This window comes from Protopterus annectens, chromosome 5.part0, assembly GCF_019279795.1.
Source record: "Protopterus annectens isolate FY-2018-M chromosome 5.part0, PAN1.0, whole genome shotgun sequence".
Taxonomy (NCBI): domain Eukaryota; kingdom Metazoa; phylum Chordata; order Ceratodontiformes; family Protopteridae; genus Protopterus; species Protopterus annectens.
The window spans coordinates 731,698,095-731,714,243 of record NC_056735.1 but is presented as its reverse complement, the minus strand read 5'-3'; the positions used below and the strand labels follow the sequence as shown (position 1 = coordinate 731,714,243).

At 41.7% G+C, this 16,149-nt stretch overlaps 1 protein-coding gene across 1 annotated transcript in view; it reads right to left on the bottom strand.

The window, feature by feature from the left end:
- Window positions 1–16,149, bottom strand: part of DYNC2H1 (dynein cytoplasmic 2 heavy chain 1) — a 6,555,988-nt gene that overhangs the window by 6,378,731 nt on the left and 161,108 nt on the right. The window contains exon 4 of the mRNA XM_044072582.1: window positions 11,806–11,941. Coding sequence (XP_043928517.1) covers window positions 11,806–11,941 — 136 coding nt within the window. The remainder of the gene's footprint in view (window positions 1–11,805; window positions 11,942–16,149) is intronic.

Below are 16,149 nucleotides of genomic sequence, written 5' to 3'. Positions count from 1 at the left end.
TCCAGTAATGATTGGTCCTTCTCTGAGGAGCTAAAAAATTTGTTTGGCCGCTTAGGAATGGGCTTCACAGTATCCGGTTCCTTCCATGCCCAGTGTGAGACGATGTCTATAAGTTCATCAGGCAGGGGGTTACCAAAGACGTACATGGGCCAGACCTGACAGCCTCCAGGGAGACGAACTCCTCTTGGAACAGGGTGTTCTAAGACCAACCACCTTGTTTTAGGAGTTCAAAAACTTTTCCAAAGGAAACATCTTCAGGTGTAGATCTAGGGAACCTTTCCCCTTCATCAAAATCTGTGTCCTTAGTGAGTGATTCCTGAGAGCAATCAAGTGTCGCCTTTTACATATTTTCTTCCAATGAACCTCAACAGTTGGACGGTCTGGTGAGGTATCAGAAGTGACAGGAGAGTCCTGTGGGACTGACTAGAGACTTCAATGGGCTGGCTGCCCCAGTGGAATAGAAGATCAAGGCTCAGAGCAAAGACCTAGAGGTGATAGAGATATATGATCCAAGGGTGGATACCCTTTCTCTACATAAAGAGAAAGCCCTCTTCAAAATCTTGTAGTCAGAGTACCTAGGGGAGGCTGAAGCTGGAAAGAACAGAGTCGACATTTCCTGCACTGCCGACCCTGAATCTCTGTAAGCCCTCCACCCAAGGAGGATTCAGACACAAACTGTCCAAAGCTCCAAGAGGCAGGGGCAGCTCCTACAACTTTGGAATTTTCCCTGGTCCCACAAATCTGGCACCAACACTGCTGCTCTGAAAAGCTCAGAGCCGGATGGCTCAAGGAAACAACCAGAGTTGAAGAATGAGCTGTCTTCAGATCCAATGAGGACACCCCCGGGAATCTCATATCCAAGGGCCCCAAAACCACAGGCTAAATTGTAGAAGGTGAAATGAAAGTGGGACTAGTCATGGGCAAGCTCAAAATCCAATGGGAGATGGAGCAAGAATTACCCCCATCTGGATCTGAGCTCTGAGGAATTTCATCATCATCCTATCCACTTCAGCCTCAAACAAACTCCTGGAAGACCTGAGTGAGGAGCTAGTGGATGCTCCCCTTGAATGCTTACTTGAAGACTCTAGCAAAAATGGGGAAGGGAGTCGATAAGGTATTGTATCCGGTGAACAAAGAGTTGACCAGATCAGAGGTTATTCCATTTTCGAAGCAGTAGGATCAGTAATTGTTGAAACCGATCTTTTTAACATTTTTGGAAGTGGCTCTGAGGATGGAGCCAAAGACGTTGAAGGATCTGGCGATCTCTTCCTAGACACCTTGTCTTTGGGAGCAGAGTCAAGCTTTCCTTTGTTGGATTTCTTAGAGGGGGTTTAAGCCCTTTGGAATACAGGAAGGAGGAGGAGGAAGAAGACCCTTCAAAACTAGTTTGTTGCATCTGTACTATTTGTGCTGGCTTCAACACTAGGGCACTCATGGATAATCTGAATCTAAATAGACAACACCCTGTGAAGGCTGCCAGCCTAGCTAGACAGAATTTTGTAGATAATTCTATGTCATTGTAAATATTAATGAAATACACAGGCTTGCTCTCTTAAATGTAAGAAAACGGGGTTAAATGTTGAAACTTCAAAAATGTAACCACAGTGCACTCTGCTAGAAGAACGCTGTTAAGTAAAAAAATTACAACTGTGTTTGATCTCAAAGCTTGGAGACAGGATGTCTGGACTCAGGAATTCCTTCTACTGATTTGAGAACAGAGTTAATTGCAAGGTTTTGCATGTACAATGTATTTTATTGCTGTTGTTTCCCGGACAGGTGCACAATTACAAAGAGAAATGTAAATTTAGAGTTTCTGGTAGCCTGAGAACCAGTGAACTGTTAAGAATGATCTAATCTAAAATGAGTCAAGCAGTGATGTGTTATCTATTTAAGAGATCTGAGAGAGAAAGAGAGCATTTTGGATTTTGTCTGAACCTGAACACATCTACTCACTAGTACTCTGCCTTTGCTCTGTATGCATGCAAGTTATTTATAACACTGTTTCTCTTAGAAATAGAAAATAGTAAGATTAGACTAGCAGTTTTCTATATTTATGTCAGACTATTCTACAGTGTTATTTTAAGCATTTTCCTGTGATCTCTGAACTCTTGACTAGCACGGTGTTGAATTGAGGAGATTTGTCTTGTGTTTTTATTGGTTTACCTTTAGTTGTGCGTAACGCACATGGGCGAACAGCACTTGTGCGAAAGGCTGTTTCAAGATTTGCAAACGCCGAATAGAAAAAGGTTCGAATGTGCAATCAGCGAATGTACATTGACATTCGTTCACTGCACATTCGACATTGTGGGGTGGATTGCACTATAGTGGGGATAGGGAAATGGTCCCTTTCCCCACTGTAGTGCGATCTTGAAGTTAGAATATTAAACTGGGGTGTGGGGGTGCAGGGGGTCTTGCACCCCTGCTTTAAACGTTATTACATTTTTGTTTAGACATTAATGTTCGAAAAATAGCAAATCTGCTTTTCGATCTGCTGTTTTTCGAAAATTAAGGACTTTCGCTGTTTTCACTTTCGTGGTTCCGAGTCGCTCATATGAGCATTCGAACCACTGTGATTCGGCTTTATAAAGGTAAACCGTTTTTATTATTTTTTACTAAACATTTTTAAACCTTTCAACTGTGGCTGTTTTAAGTAAAGATAATTTAAGCTCTACAGTACATTGCATGTATATAGTGATACTGTCCAAGCCACTCCAATACGCCTTGCTGTTCCTCATACTTACTAATTGGATAATAATAATATTGCACAGTAAAACTGGACACCCTTTGGGAAGGGCCTTATTATTAGCTGATATTAGTGGTTGGTGGCAGTGATTTCTACGTTATAGCCTGGGCAGAGAAGGGGGCATAGCTAGAGAACCTGTGCCAGCCTTCCCCAAGAGTGACCGTGTGTTTGTATATAACTCATATCTCAAAGTGTGTGTGCATCAGCTACTTGGGCAGGGACACAAAGCACTGGTTGGACAGAGAGGGTGCTGGAGGTTTTAGCTTGACCACTAGGCTGAGACCTGTACCCTATAGCTGTGTCAGTGGAGAGTCTTATTTTGGATCTGGAGAGAAAGGGAGAAACCAGCCCCAGACTGACTGTGATCTCTGTGTGTTCTACAGGAAAATTGTACTTCACTGTGTGCATACTTGTTATCCTTCCCAGTGTATACGCCCCTCAATGGTGTTAGTGGTGAGGATTGAGACTTCTTAATTACTGGGCCAGTGCACGGGCGTCACACACACAAGCAATAGACGCATTCCCTGTGGCATTTCAATTAGGTATTTTGTGCCCACAGAAGATGCATTTCTTGAAACCAGTTGGTTTGTCAGCCATCCTTGAGTGCTAATAATAAAAGAGGAAGGCCCAAATGGGAAAATAATTACAAGTATGACAATTTATATATTATCATTTTTTAAACAAGAAAAGCAATAAAATGTACAAGGAGAAGAAAGCCAAAGTGCCAACAATGGTACTGGAAAAAAATGCCAAGGTCTTGGTAAAAGTGAAAAAAGGACTCAATTAATAAAAAAAAAAAAAAAGTACTGGATTAAATGGAGGAAGGAAAGTAATTCAAAGGGTAGCCTACTGAAGGAAAAAGTTGAAAAGATTCAGTGCTTTCTTCCTAAAATACATCAACAGCTTGCAAGCAAGAGGATCCATGTTTGTAGCGATATGGCAGCAAATGAGATTTGGGGTATGTTAAGCTGGCGGGGCATTGTGGGTAAAGGGAGGAGCTTGAGAGTTTGAATTAGAGGATCTAAAAGAAGTGGCCAAGTCAAATCACAGACCCTTCAGTTGAGGAATAAATAAAAACAACAATAGAGCCAACATTTTGCGGAGATATTCAGGTGTCATATGAGGTGATGGAGGAATCTTACTATGCAGATGTGTCTTTCACATGCTTGCGAGGATGCTTGAAAATTCTACTATCTCCTGTTACTTATCCAAGGAAGACCTGCCTGGATGGTTTACTCCAGTATCAACAATGACTATGTCATAATTATCCTAAATCCTTTTTAACCAAGCTAAGACTGTTCCAGGCAGTCATGATATTTGTCACAAGTTCCTTACAAACTCCAGTGCAGCGAGTCTCTTTCATGCACCAATTAGTTTAGTCACCAATTGCTAGGATGGTTCTTGGGATTGCCAGGCCACAATGTCTGCTTTAAAGGCTTTCTAGAATGGCTTGAGTTAAATGCCAACTCCAGACATTTTAATTGTAGGGACTTTTGTCACTGTCATGGCATGGTGACTACATGTTTGACTTACTGCATGCAGCAGTGGGAGGGTTGTGTAATATATTGTGTATATGTTGTATCTTTCGGCTTTTCCCAGTTAGGGGTCGCCACAACGGAACTCCGGTCCACTAATGATTGGCAGTTGATTTTTATGTACCAACTTGTCAGGCCTGACGCTCAACCTTCAACGAAGGTACACCCATTCACGCACGTCTCCACACAGAAGACGCTTTAGCTGAGAATCGAACAGGACAACGTCTTATAGTGAGGCGACAAAGCTACCGCAGCACCACCACCGCAGCTGTAATATATTGTGTATATAAGGTTCTTACTTATGGAGTCTATTACTTCTTAAGATACACTCAAATCTTTTACAGAAAATACTTCAAAACCCCTGCATAAGCAGTGGCAGATGCGTAACAATGCTCACAGGGTACAGCTACTAGTTGCTACTGAGAGTTCAGCCTCAGTATTCTGGATATATAGTCGTGATGCAGAAAAAGCATTTGACAGTAAGCTGGGATTTATTGAGTAGGGCAATGGAAGCATTTGCATTTCTTATTACAATAATGTTAATTAGAAGAACATATGAAAGATCGGACACAAAAATTAAAGTGGGAAGGATCCTCTCTAATATTTTGTGTCTGAACAGAGGAGCCAGGCAAGAGTGTCCTCTTTCTCCTTTGTTATTTGCATTATTTTTAGAACCACTGGTAAGGAAAATAAGGGACATAGAAATTCAAAGATATAACTGGTATGGTGTTCTACAAAAGTTGGCTTATTTGCAGAGGATATTATTGTGCACCTGATAAAACCAGAAAAAGACATTTTTGTGTTGTGGAATATTCCTGAGGGAGGGGGATATAAAATTAATGCAAATGAAACAAAGGCTACATCTATAAACTATGTACCCATACATGAATTGGTTCAGCTATACCCATATTTATAAAGTCACAATAAAATTAAGTATGTAGAAGTATGGATTAAAAGGGATTCTGTTATAGAAGCTAAGGATATGAGGGAAGAGACTAAACAGATAAAAAAAGCTGAGAAATGAAGCTCTAGTCTATGGCTATCGATAGAGAGATACAAGCAGTAAAAATGTTTTTAGACCTTTCATCTTTTTTATAGGCATATTTGTTTAACAACCAGAGGAGAAGCTATGGCTAGTAGTTAAAGAGTTGAAGGATTTTATTTGGGAAGGGAAGACAGCAATAGAGTCAAAAAGGATGAGATGATCTTCCCAACAGAACAAGGAGGTTTAAAATTACCTGAGTTGAAGGGATATTTTAGAGTTACACAGTTAAGGCTCTTATACATAACACAAGCAGAAAGCTACAATTTAAAGCAGAAATGGATGATGACGAAGCAGGGGGTAATTCAAGAAATAAGGAAGGAATGGGATTTTGGATACAGATTCATAAGGAAAATAACAGTCAAAGAATATTATATTCATAAAGTAGCAGAAAATATACTAAGAACTAAGCCAACATGGGAATGGAGAAAGGAGATTCCGCCGATAGGGATGATTGCAATTAGGGATATAGAGAATAGGCAAGAGGGAGCTGGAATTTACTACATGAAGCTGGCAAAGGAGCCAAGGTATTAGGAAAAAATAATTACGGGGGAATGAGAAGAGGCCAAGAAGGCATTTGGATTGCAGTCTAGTGACTGACTGCCTTATACATCAGGGACTGATTAGTATAGACAAAGAGAATGGGATGAGGAATCTTAAACAAAAGGTCTGCACTGGTTGAGTTTTTAATTGAATGAAGAACAGAGACTGCCATTATAAAAGGGATAATTAGTAGGGCATATAAAATATTGCAAGATAATTATAGGAATCAATAAGAAAAGATTGAGAAGACAGATTTGTATGCAATTCACAAAGAAACAATGGGAGGATATACGTATGGCTCCCACAATATGCAACAAAATCTAAAAGATTTAGTATTTTGCCTGGAAGTCTTTCCACTGATACTTTTACACCCTAAGCAGACTCCGAAGAATTTTTCCTCAGGTAGCTAGCAAATGCTGGAGGTGCAACTGGACAGAAATAAGTACCTGGCAGGATATATTCTCTGAGTGTAATGAGCTGGCAGACTAAAAAATTCCCAACAAAGTACTCCATCAGGAATACTGGGTGAGCAAATGAGTGTAACTGAGGCAATTATTTTTTGAGCTGAGATACAGGATCTGAACTGCATAAACATAGTTAGGCCTTACTACATTTAATTCTCATGGATGCCAAAAAACAATTACTAGAAAATGGAAATCAAAATCTAAACCAACTACAGTTGAAGAAGTGAATATTGTAAAAAGATATAAAAACAAGAAGTGGGATCCTTAGAATATGATAGGAGTAAATTACATAGAAAATAATGGAAACTGTAGGAATAATACATGCAGAAAATGTTTTAGAAGAGGAAGGAGGTTTAAGAAAAGTCCGTAAATGAACAGTGTGTATAATGCTGCTTTGATTATAGGATATATAACAATATATATAATGTATGATGTTTGTAAATGTACTTGACATAACGTTTCATGTGGGTTGTCCATCTCGACTTTGATTCTCACTGATGGAGGTTGGATCAAATCCCTCAGATCTGTCTCGGCCTTTTCAAAAGCTCAAGGCCTTCAGCAAAGCTCATGGGCATTATTCCTTAACCATAACGCAACTCCCCAACTTCCTCAGATCTCATTTGCCGCTCTTTAAAGGAGGTTCTGAAGCAAGCTCTGGGCTAAGTGTTTTCTTTTTCTTGTTGATATCACTCTTTTTCAAAACTTTATCTTGCATTATTAACGAGCTTTCTATAGTTGAATATAATTTTATATATTTCCTTTCCCACTTTTTTGGTTGCATACAGCGAGTGTTGGCCCCCTTTACTTTCCCATCCGTTTAAGTTAGAGGACATCTGTTAATGTCCGTTTAAGTTAGAGGAAATATATCCCTCTAATTCTTGTTTTTTTCCACCTTTATCGTCTTATTTATTTATTTTGATTACTTTTACATAAAAAGTAAGTTTGTCTATGTCACAAATGATAATAAAATAGAAATATTATAAAAAAGATTTTGGATACATTTACATGTTTCACAGATATACAAGATCATAGAAAGTTACTAGGTTACTGGCCCTGAGGCCCTTATCAGCCAAGTCAAGAGTTTAGCCCATGTTTAGACAAGTCATCACCCGATGCCCTGTCCAGCAGTACCATGGGTGGAATTCCCAGGGATGTATTTTCCGTTTCCCATCCAGTTATCCAGGCTGCGCTTAAAAAAGGGGTAAAGAGGTACTCTGCTTGATGCATTGTTAACCCCTTTGGTAAGAACTCTGTATCCATGAACTACCACATAGGTAGCAGTCTACTTAATGCCGAATGTGTGATAAGAAACCTTGGGACCCAAGTGGACAATAGTCTCTCCTTTGATAATCACATCGCCACAGCAATCAGGAAAACCTTCTACATGGCAAATCTCATCAAAAAAGGGTTCTCATCCAGGAAAAAAAAAGAGGTCATTGTTCCCCTCTACTCGACACTCATTAGACCCGTTATAGAGTACAACGCCCCTTTTGGAATGTACCTCACAAGAGATTTGCAGCAGCTGGAAAGGCCACAGAAGTAACTCACAGAGGATTACAGGCCTCAAACAGATGCCCTACACTGACCATCTCAAAAAACTCCAGCTTTACTCTGTAGCATATCGCCTACTGCGAGGTGCTCTCTGCCGAACATATAAAGCTATGTCAAACCCAGAGCTGCTGGACATGCTACACCTAAAGAAATCCCAATCCATCCATGCTACATGCTCTAGGGACCTAAACCTTGTCACCACAATAAACAGGACATGCTGGAGGGATAGATTCCTGTCTCAGAGACTTCCCATACTCTGGAACAAGCTACCCATCTATGTCAGGCAAAGTTCCTCATTAGTACTCTTCAAGAAAAATCTTGAGTGGATGGGAAATAGGAAATACACCCACGGGGATCACTTCTGTGGCTCTGCTCGACAGGGGCACAGGAAATTAACTTTCTTGGATGGCGTAAGTCAGGGAACCTTGTTGGCTAGACTTACGTATGCCCTTGGGCCAATAGCCTAGTACCCATCTATGAACCTAGAGAGGTAATCTAATCCACAGATGGGGGAGTCTCTGGGACACAAATCTGTCCTGCCAACAAGTCCTACTGATGTCACAGATCAGGTTGAGGCCAAGCATGCAGGTTACTCGAGTGGAGCTTGACTTGTGGATATGCAGTAGTCTCATCAAGGTGGGGTCCAAGACCGCCTTGTATGCCAGACAGAGGTCACCTCTGAGGAGGTTGTATGAAACTGAGTACAGGAATAGGGCTTTTAGCCTGTGTATAATAGACTTCTGAAGCTCTGGATTCTCCTGGTGAGGAACCTCTGTGGTCCCTCCAGCTGCTACATGTGCTCTGTGAGGAACATGCCAAACAGGGCTCTATACTCAATAATGGGCCTTATAAGGGAAGAACATAGGGATGTTATGACATTCTTGTCCCTGGATGAGATACCCTTACTTATGAGATGGGCCATGTAGAAAGCTTTCCATACAAATGAAGCAACATGATGATCAAAAGTCAGGTTGCTATCAACCTGGGTGCCCAAATCCCTCACGACTGATTGCATGTTTAGGACGTTATTAATGTGAATATTTGTGGGGGCGTCACTCTCCCCAAAGGGAATGATGATGCATTTTTTTGGTATTCAACTTGAGGCTGTGTTTCTGGCACCAGTCATCTGTTTGGGTGAGACCCTCTTGGAGGACATCCACATCACTAGAGGAAATTGATGACAGCGCCCAGATGGCAGTCATCTGCAAACCTGGTCAGCCAATCAGCCATAGCCCAATGGTTTTGGCCTGCACCTCAGAAAAGTATATCCCAAATAGACACCCCAAGACCGAACCCTGGGGTATTGCACTCTTTATGGGTTTACTGCTTGAGGTGGCTTCGCCTATTTTGACTAGGTGGGTTCTATCAGTCAGCCAGTTTAGCATATGGATTGATGCCTAGTTGAGAGAGTTTAGCTATTATGCCAGAGGGGAATGGTGTTGAATGCTTTGGCCAGGTCATGATAGACTGTGTGCACTATCGTCCCTCGTACATGGCTTTGGTGACTGTCTCAAAGATAATAGACATGACCCCCGCTTGACGAAGCCAAACTGTGTGGGATAGAGTGTTTGGAGGTTGCCAATGTCCTTGTTAATGAGGTCCATGATAATCTGTTCCATGGCCTTGCAGATCAAGCTAGTTAGGCTGATGGATCTATAACTTCCCAGATTGGTGGAAATATCAAAAATAATTGTGTTTTCTATGAGCATGAGGCAGTCCTGACCTTTGTGATGAAAGACTGTCCTCAGATAGTTGATAAGCCCTCAAAAAATGTATCACTAAAAATAATCTGAACTTTCAGCACAAAAAGGTTGTATGGTTTAGGAGTTTACAGTCATTCTGTGTGAAGTAGTATTGCAGGAGGTTCCCGATTACATCCTCGAAGACGCACTTACCTGAATGCATAAACACCAACACGTCTCCATCGAACCACGTAAACAACGATCACCCTGAAGCGCGAAATCCGAAATGTCGAATCATCTTGGTTGGCCCTTCCGTGGTATAGCTCCGTAAGGTAAGTGTGTGATAGTTACGGACCTTAGGGTTAGGGTGCGGGTTAAGGTAAGTGCATAGATGACAATGTATGTGAGATTTAGTGTAGGGTTAGATGTAGGGTTTTGTTACATGTATGTGTGTGGATTATTTATTTTGTTTGGGTATAGCTTGTTAAGGTAAATGTGCGACAGTTACAGACCTTAGGGTTAGGGTGCGGGTTAAGGTAAGTGAATAGATGGTGGTATATGCAAGATGTAGTGTAGGGATAGAAGTAGGGTTTAGTTTAGGGTTAGAAGTAGGGTTTTGGTTGATGTATGTATGTGTTTGTTTAGTTTGTTTGGGTAGGTAGTATGTAGCGGGCGGTGGGGTGGGACAAGTATGATGGTTCGAGCTTTTGAATTTCGCAGTTTAGGGCATTCAGTGTATTCGCGGTTCACGGAGTATGTGTTAGCGTTTTTGTATTCGGTTATTAGGGCTTTCGAGCTTGCAATATAGATCCTTGCAGGAACAGCATGATGGGCATCCAGAGATTATTAAAATGAGCATTTTTAGCACTCATGTTCATGCAATGTCTTTGCCTGACAATGGGGCTGAATATATGTGATGGGTAATAGGAAATTCACCCCAGGGATCACTTCTGTGGTTCTGCTGGACAGGGGCACAGGAAAATAATTTTCTTGGGTGGCGAAAGCCAGGGTACCTTTTTGGCTAGGCTTGTATAGGCCCTAGGGCCAATAGCCTAGTACCTACCTATGAACCTATGTGTAGAAAATGTGCATCCGATCAACAGAACAAGAGACACCACGGTAAGCATCCTCTGGAATTTCCAAGTAGTCAATGGAAGAGACTATACAGAGTTTTAAGATTTCTTATGAATAGTTTACCATTGTGGACACATACCTGAAATTTTTGAAGTGCTTCCATGTGTTTAAAATGATATCACAAGCTACAATAAAAAGACCAAGATTATTTTCTCCTTATGGGTTACCAGAACAGTGAAAGATAACAATACATGGTTCACGTCAAAAGAATGTTGTCATTTTCTTACACAAAATGGAGCTGTACATTCTACAAGTACACAGAGTCATCTAACTACAAATTGCTTATTAGAAAGTTATGTTCAGACATTTAATGCTGCAATGAAGAAATTATCAAATGCTATATTAGATGCAGGAAAGAAACATATTTCACTCTGATGCAGTACAGAGCAATGGCTAATGATACAATGTATGAAAAACCCACAAAATTACTTCTTTGCAGACATAGCAGACTGGGAACTAGTTAACTGCACAACTGCCACTTGTAAAAGTACTGCTACTGAAAAAGAATATTACTGAAAACCATTTTCAATAATCACGGAGGCTGCTTTTTTCCCTGGTTTACTGGCTGCAGACACCCTTATGTGCAAGTGTCTTACATGTTGTTGACAGTAGTAAATAGCTGATAGTAGTTTTCGCATAGTCAAATTTAGCACAATGGCACTCAAATTACAGCCTACAAATCAACATGAACATGTCAGAACAAGACAAACTGATAAACTGAAAAACATGTAAAGGACAGATGTTTGGGAGTCAGATTCTGTTAGCCGTCCACATACCAAAGGGGGTGGTCTTAAGTGGATTCTAGGTATGATAACTTAGCAGATCCTGATACATATATTGTGGGAGCTGATGCTGTTATTACCTACAGAAGGAACACCACAGAACAGCAGCCAGTCCTCCTCATCCATACTGATTAGTTATGTGCGTGCCCCACCCCATCCCACAACAGTTTTAAGAGGGTCATATTTACTGCCTTGCAAGACCTTCTTTCAACACCTTGTCCATTAGGTACTTGTGCAGTCTCTGGCATGCAATCCAGATTAATTTGCTGTGGCCCTCAGTCCCCAGTGAGCAATTGTTAAATGTGAGTTTGCTTTTACTGAGTACATACCCGATGTTTCATCTCCGTTGAACTTCTTTTCATTATAGCCAGGATGTGATCTTCGAATCACTGTACCCAAGCCAGTTTCTAGTTCACTTAAAAGGGACTGCAGCTTAGGATCTAAATTGCTGCTCCATTTCTCATCCTAAAATAATTTAAATAATTAAAAAGAATTAATACTATTAAAAAAAACTGTATTTTTCTGTCTGCATGAGTGTAATGACCATGTTTGATTACAAAAAAGTACAATACAAAATCACAGGACAAGCACCTCAAGCATGTTTCTGAATGGATATAAAACAGCATAAAGAACTTGGTTTATTTTAAAATATTTTTATATTATAAACACCTCTATCTATCTAACTTGCCCTACAGCCCACTTCTTAATGTCAGATACTGTAAATCAACTCTACCAATAACTTGCAAAACGTTAAAGGCAAAGCAGATATTACAGTAAGAAGATTTTCATAGCAAACCAACTCCGTGGAGTAGAGGGATGAAGCCCTGACTATAGACCAAGTGATTCAGGTTCATATTCAATTAGCAAATCAAGTACTGGAAAAGTCAGCCGGGGGTGGGGGTGTGTGTGTATGTGTGAGTGTTTCCCAGGATACACCTTATACCTATACTCCTCAGCCATACCTTTAGGCTGTTCTGTTTTTTAAGCACCTTTATTAAATCACTTAAAACACAGACACACATACATTGATATAAAAACTATATTAGCATTTGTTTCCATTTGCATACGTTATACATTAGTTCATCATTACACAAATTGTTCAATTTCTGCCTTCCCTTAAATCTCACTCCTCCTCTTGAATATTACTCTGCATGTATTGTTCCTACAAACAGGTTTGCTAGGTTTACAGACAAAGTACAGTAGTGTACACTTACCATAAATGTAGATGTTCAAGTGTATTCACTGTTGCAGTCCTGACAAATGGGTTATCTTCCTGCAGGTAGCCCTCAGCCAGCCCGAATACCAAAGAATATGGTTAATGTCGTTGGCTGCCGTTGGTTGTAAACCTGACGTCAGGTATAAAGAGAGGCAGCCGATGCCATTTTCCTCAGTTTTTCTTGCCTTAATGGTCAGGAACCCCCGAATGAAGGCTAGACCAGGAAAAAACATCCTGTAGAAATATTAGCCAGTAAATAAAAACATAATCTGTGCCTTAGGACAAAATGGAGGAAAGGTGGGTGGGAAAATAGGACTGCAACAGTGAATACACTCGAACATCTACATTTATGGTAAGTGTACACAACTGTACTATGTTCATCGTGTTTCACTGTTGCAGTCTTGACAAATGAGTCGATTCCCAAAGCCCAATCAGAACAGAAACGGGGGCGGGGGGGAGCCATAGATTAAGGGTTGGCACACCTCTCAGGAAAGCTGTAGAGGTAGAGGTTTCCCTAGTAGAATGGGTCCTAATAGTCTGAGGAGGAGCCTTTCCATGTTTCAAGTAACAGAAGTGAATACAATGAGCAATCCATTTTGAAATGGTTTGTTTAGAGATGGCCTTACCCTGAGCTCCAGGAGCAAAACCGACCAACAAATGATCAGACTTCCAAAAGGGCTTAGTCCTGTCCAAGTAGAAATGTAGATGTCTATGTACATCAAGTGAATGTAAGATCCTTTCCCCTCTATTCTGGGGATTGGGGAAGAAGGCAGGCAAGTGGATTGACTGGTTGAGAGTCAAGCTGGAAACCGCTTTAGGCATGAAGGAGGGATTAGATCTGAGAGAAACACGAGCTGCATGAAAGGTACTAAAAGGTTCCACTGCCATAAAGGCCTGCAACTCCGAGACCCTTCTGGCTGAAGTAATAGCCAGGAGAAAAGCAGTTTTCCAGGAGAGAAACTTTAGATCTCCCAAGGCTGCTGGCTCAAAAGAAGGCAAAGTTAGCTTCTCAAGGACAAAATTAAGATCCCAAGCAAGAGTAGGGGCCCTTCTGGGGGGGGGGTCTTAGATCGCAAGCTCCCCTTAGAAACTGCTTCATCAAGTGGTGAGAGTAAATGGGTTGTTCACAAAAACAATGGGCAGAAATTGCTGAGGCATGAATCTTGATGGAGGAAAAAGAAAGACCACTAGTGAGTAAATAGGCCAGAGAGTCGAGAATGAGAGGCAGGGTAGGATGGGAAGGATCCTCCCCTTTGGCTTGTATCCAAAAGCAGAATATTTTCCATTTTTCTGCATAAGATTTTCTGGTGCTAGGTCTCTCTCCTTCCCTCATCAAGAACCTCAACTACCTGTTTGGAATGGTTTAAATTATCAGCCAGGCAGCTAAATGCAGTGTTTGAAGATGGGGGTGAAGACATTTGCCCCCCTCCTGAACCAAGAGATCCAGTATCAGAGGTAGATGCCAGGGCCGAGCCTAGCAAAGACTGCGTAGAAGAGGATACCAATGCTGCCTGGGCCAATCTAGGGCTATGAGAATGGTCTTTGGTTTTTCATCCCTTATCTTTAGCAAGATCTTGAGAGATGAGGCAGAGGAGGAAATGCACAGATCCAGAGATTTGTCCATTTGAAGGATAAAGCATCCACTCTTCAGGCTTTGCTGTGATACTCCCTGGTGCAGAAGGTTGGAAGAAGATGATTGTCTGGGGAAGAGAATAGATCCACCTGTGGAGTGCCCCATTTCTGAGTGATGCAATGGAAGATTAGTTTGTTCAGTTGCCACTCGTGGGGGTCCAGAACCTGTCTGCTCAACTGATCCGCCAAGGTGTTCAGCCTCCCTGGAAGGTATTGGGCTAGGAGGTGAATGCCCATGGAAGCTGCAGTTGTCCATAGTGTCATGCTTTGTCTGCACAGGGGATAACAGTGAGTCCCTCCTTGCTTGTTGATATACCACATGACTGTGGTGTTGTCTTGTCCTGATCAGAAGAGAACCTGGTGAAAGAAGGTGCTTGAATCCCAATAAGGCTTGCTGGACTGCTATTAATTCTTTCAAGTTTATGTGTAGATGAATCTGTTGAGCACGCCACATCCCCTGTATGCACCTGCCCTCCAGATGCGCTCCCCATGCAAGGTCTGAGGTGTTTGTGGTGACAGTCTGGTTGGCAGGAGGTGGGCAGAAAGGCATACCCCTGTTCTGTAGACAGGCTGTTTGCCCACCAGAGAAATTCCCTTTGCAGGCAAGGAATCAGAGGAAGATTCATGTACAAATCCTGTGTGTGTTGACACCAGATGTTCTTGAGGTACCACTGTATTTTCCTCATATGTAGTCTTGCATATGGAACCATCAGAATACAGGAAGCCATGAAACCCAGGGCTTGCAGGAATTTCCTTGCAGGGAACTGGGTCATGCTTGCCAAATTCTTGTCCGGAAGTAAATTGAGAGATCTCTGTTTGTCTAGAGGGAGGAATACCATCTGGGCGGCTGTATTCAGACTCGCTCCCAGGAATACCATTCTCCCTTATGGGCACCAATTTTTATTTTTCTTCATTGAGAGTGTATCCCAAGGAGATTAGCAGTTTTTTATGAAGTGCAAATCCTGTAGAAGCTGTTCGGGAGAGTTTGCTTGAATGAGACAGTTGTCCAGATAAGGGTAAATTTGAATATTGTTTTGTCTGCAGAAGGCAATGACTAGTGCTAGGCACTTTGTGAAGACCCTGGGAGCAGTAGACAAGTCAAAGGGCAGTGCAGACAATTGAAAATCTTGCACTCCAGCCCTGAAACGAAGGAACTTCCTGCAACTTTCTCTTATTGGGATGTGCAGGCAGGCTTCTTTTAGATCTAAGGTTACCATTCAGGAGTACTGGTTCAGCATTAGTAGTAACTGTTGAAGAGTGAGCATCTTGAATTTGGGAATTTTCAAAAAGGTGTTTAGAGTGGACAAATTCAGAATAGGGCACCAGGTGTCTCCTTGTTTGGGCACCAGGAAAAGTCTTGAATAGAACCCTTGGCCTGTCTGATTTGCAGAACTGGTTCTATAGCCCCTAGGGCCAGTAAACAGGAGATTTGTTTTTCTAGCTCTGCCCTTTAATTGGAGGGTATATGTCCGGGTATCCTTGTGGAACTGGGAAAGTATGAAAATTAAACTTGTAGCCGTGGTGTACTATGTTGAGCACCCATGTGTTGTCTGTGATTGTAGACCATACCTCTGCAAACCTGGTTAACCTTCCCCCCCTAAAGGTAACCCTGGGCCTGCAAAGGTAGGCACAGGGAGGCCCGAGTCATTGGGGATGCTTGCGTTGGGGAGGTTGTTTAGAACTCCCTGATTTAGAGGAAGAAGCGTGCTATTGTCTAGATTTCTGAGGGGCTGAAGATTGCCCTCTGGAAGGCCTGAATCCCTTAGTCCTAGAACGACTCTGTTTGTTAGGATCAGGAAAAGACCAAGACTTGGAAGGATAATGT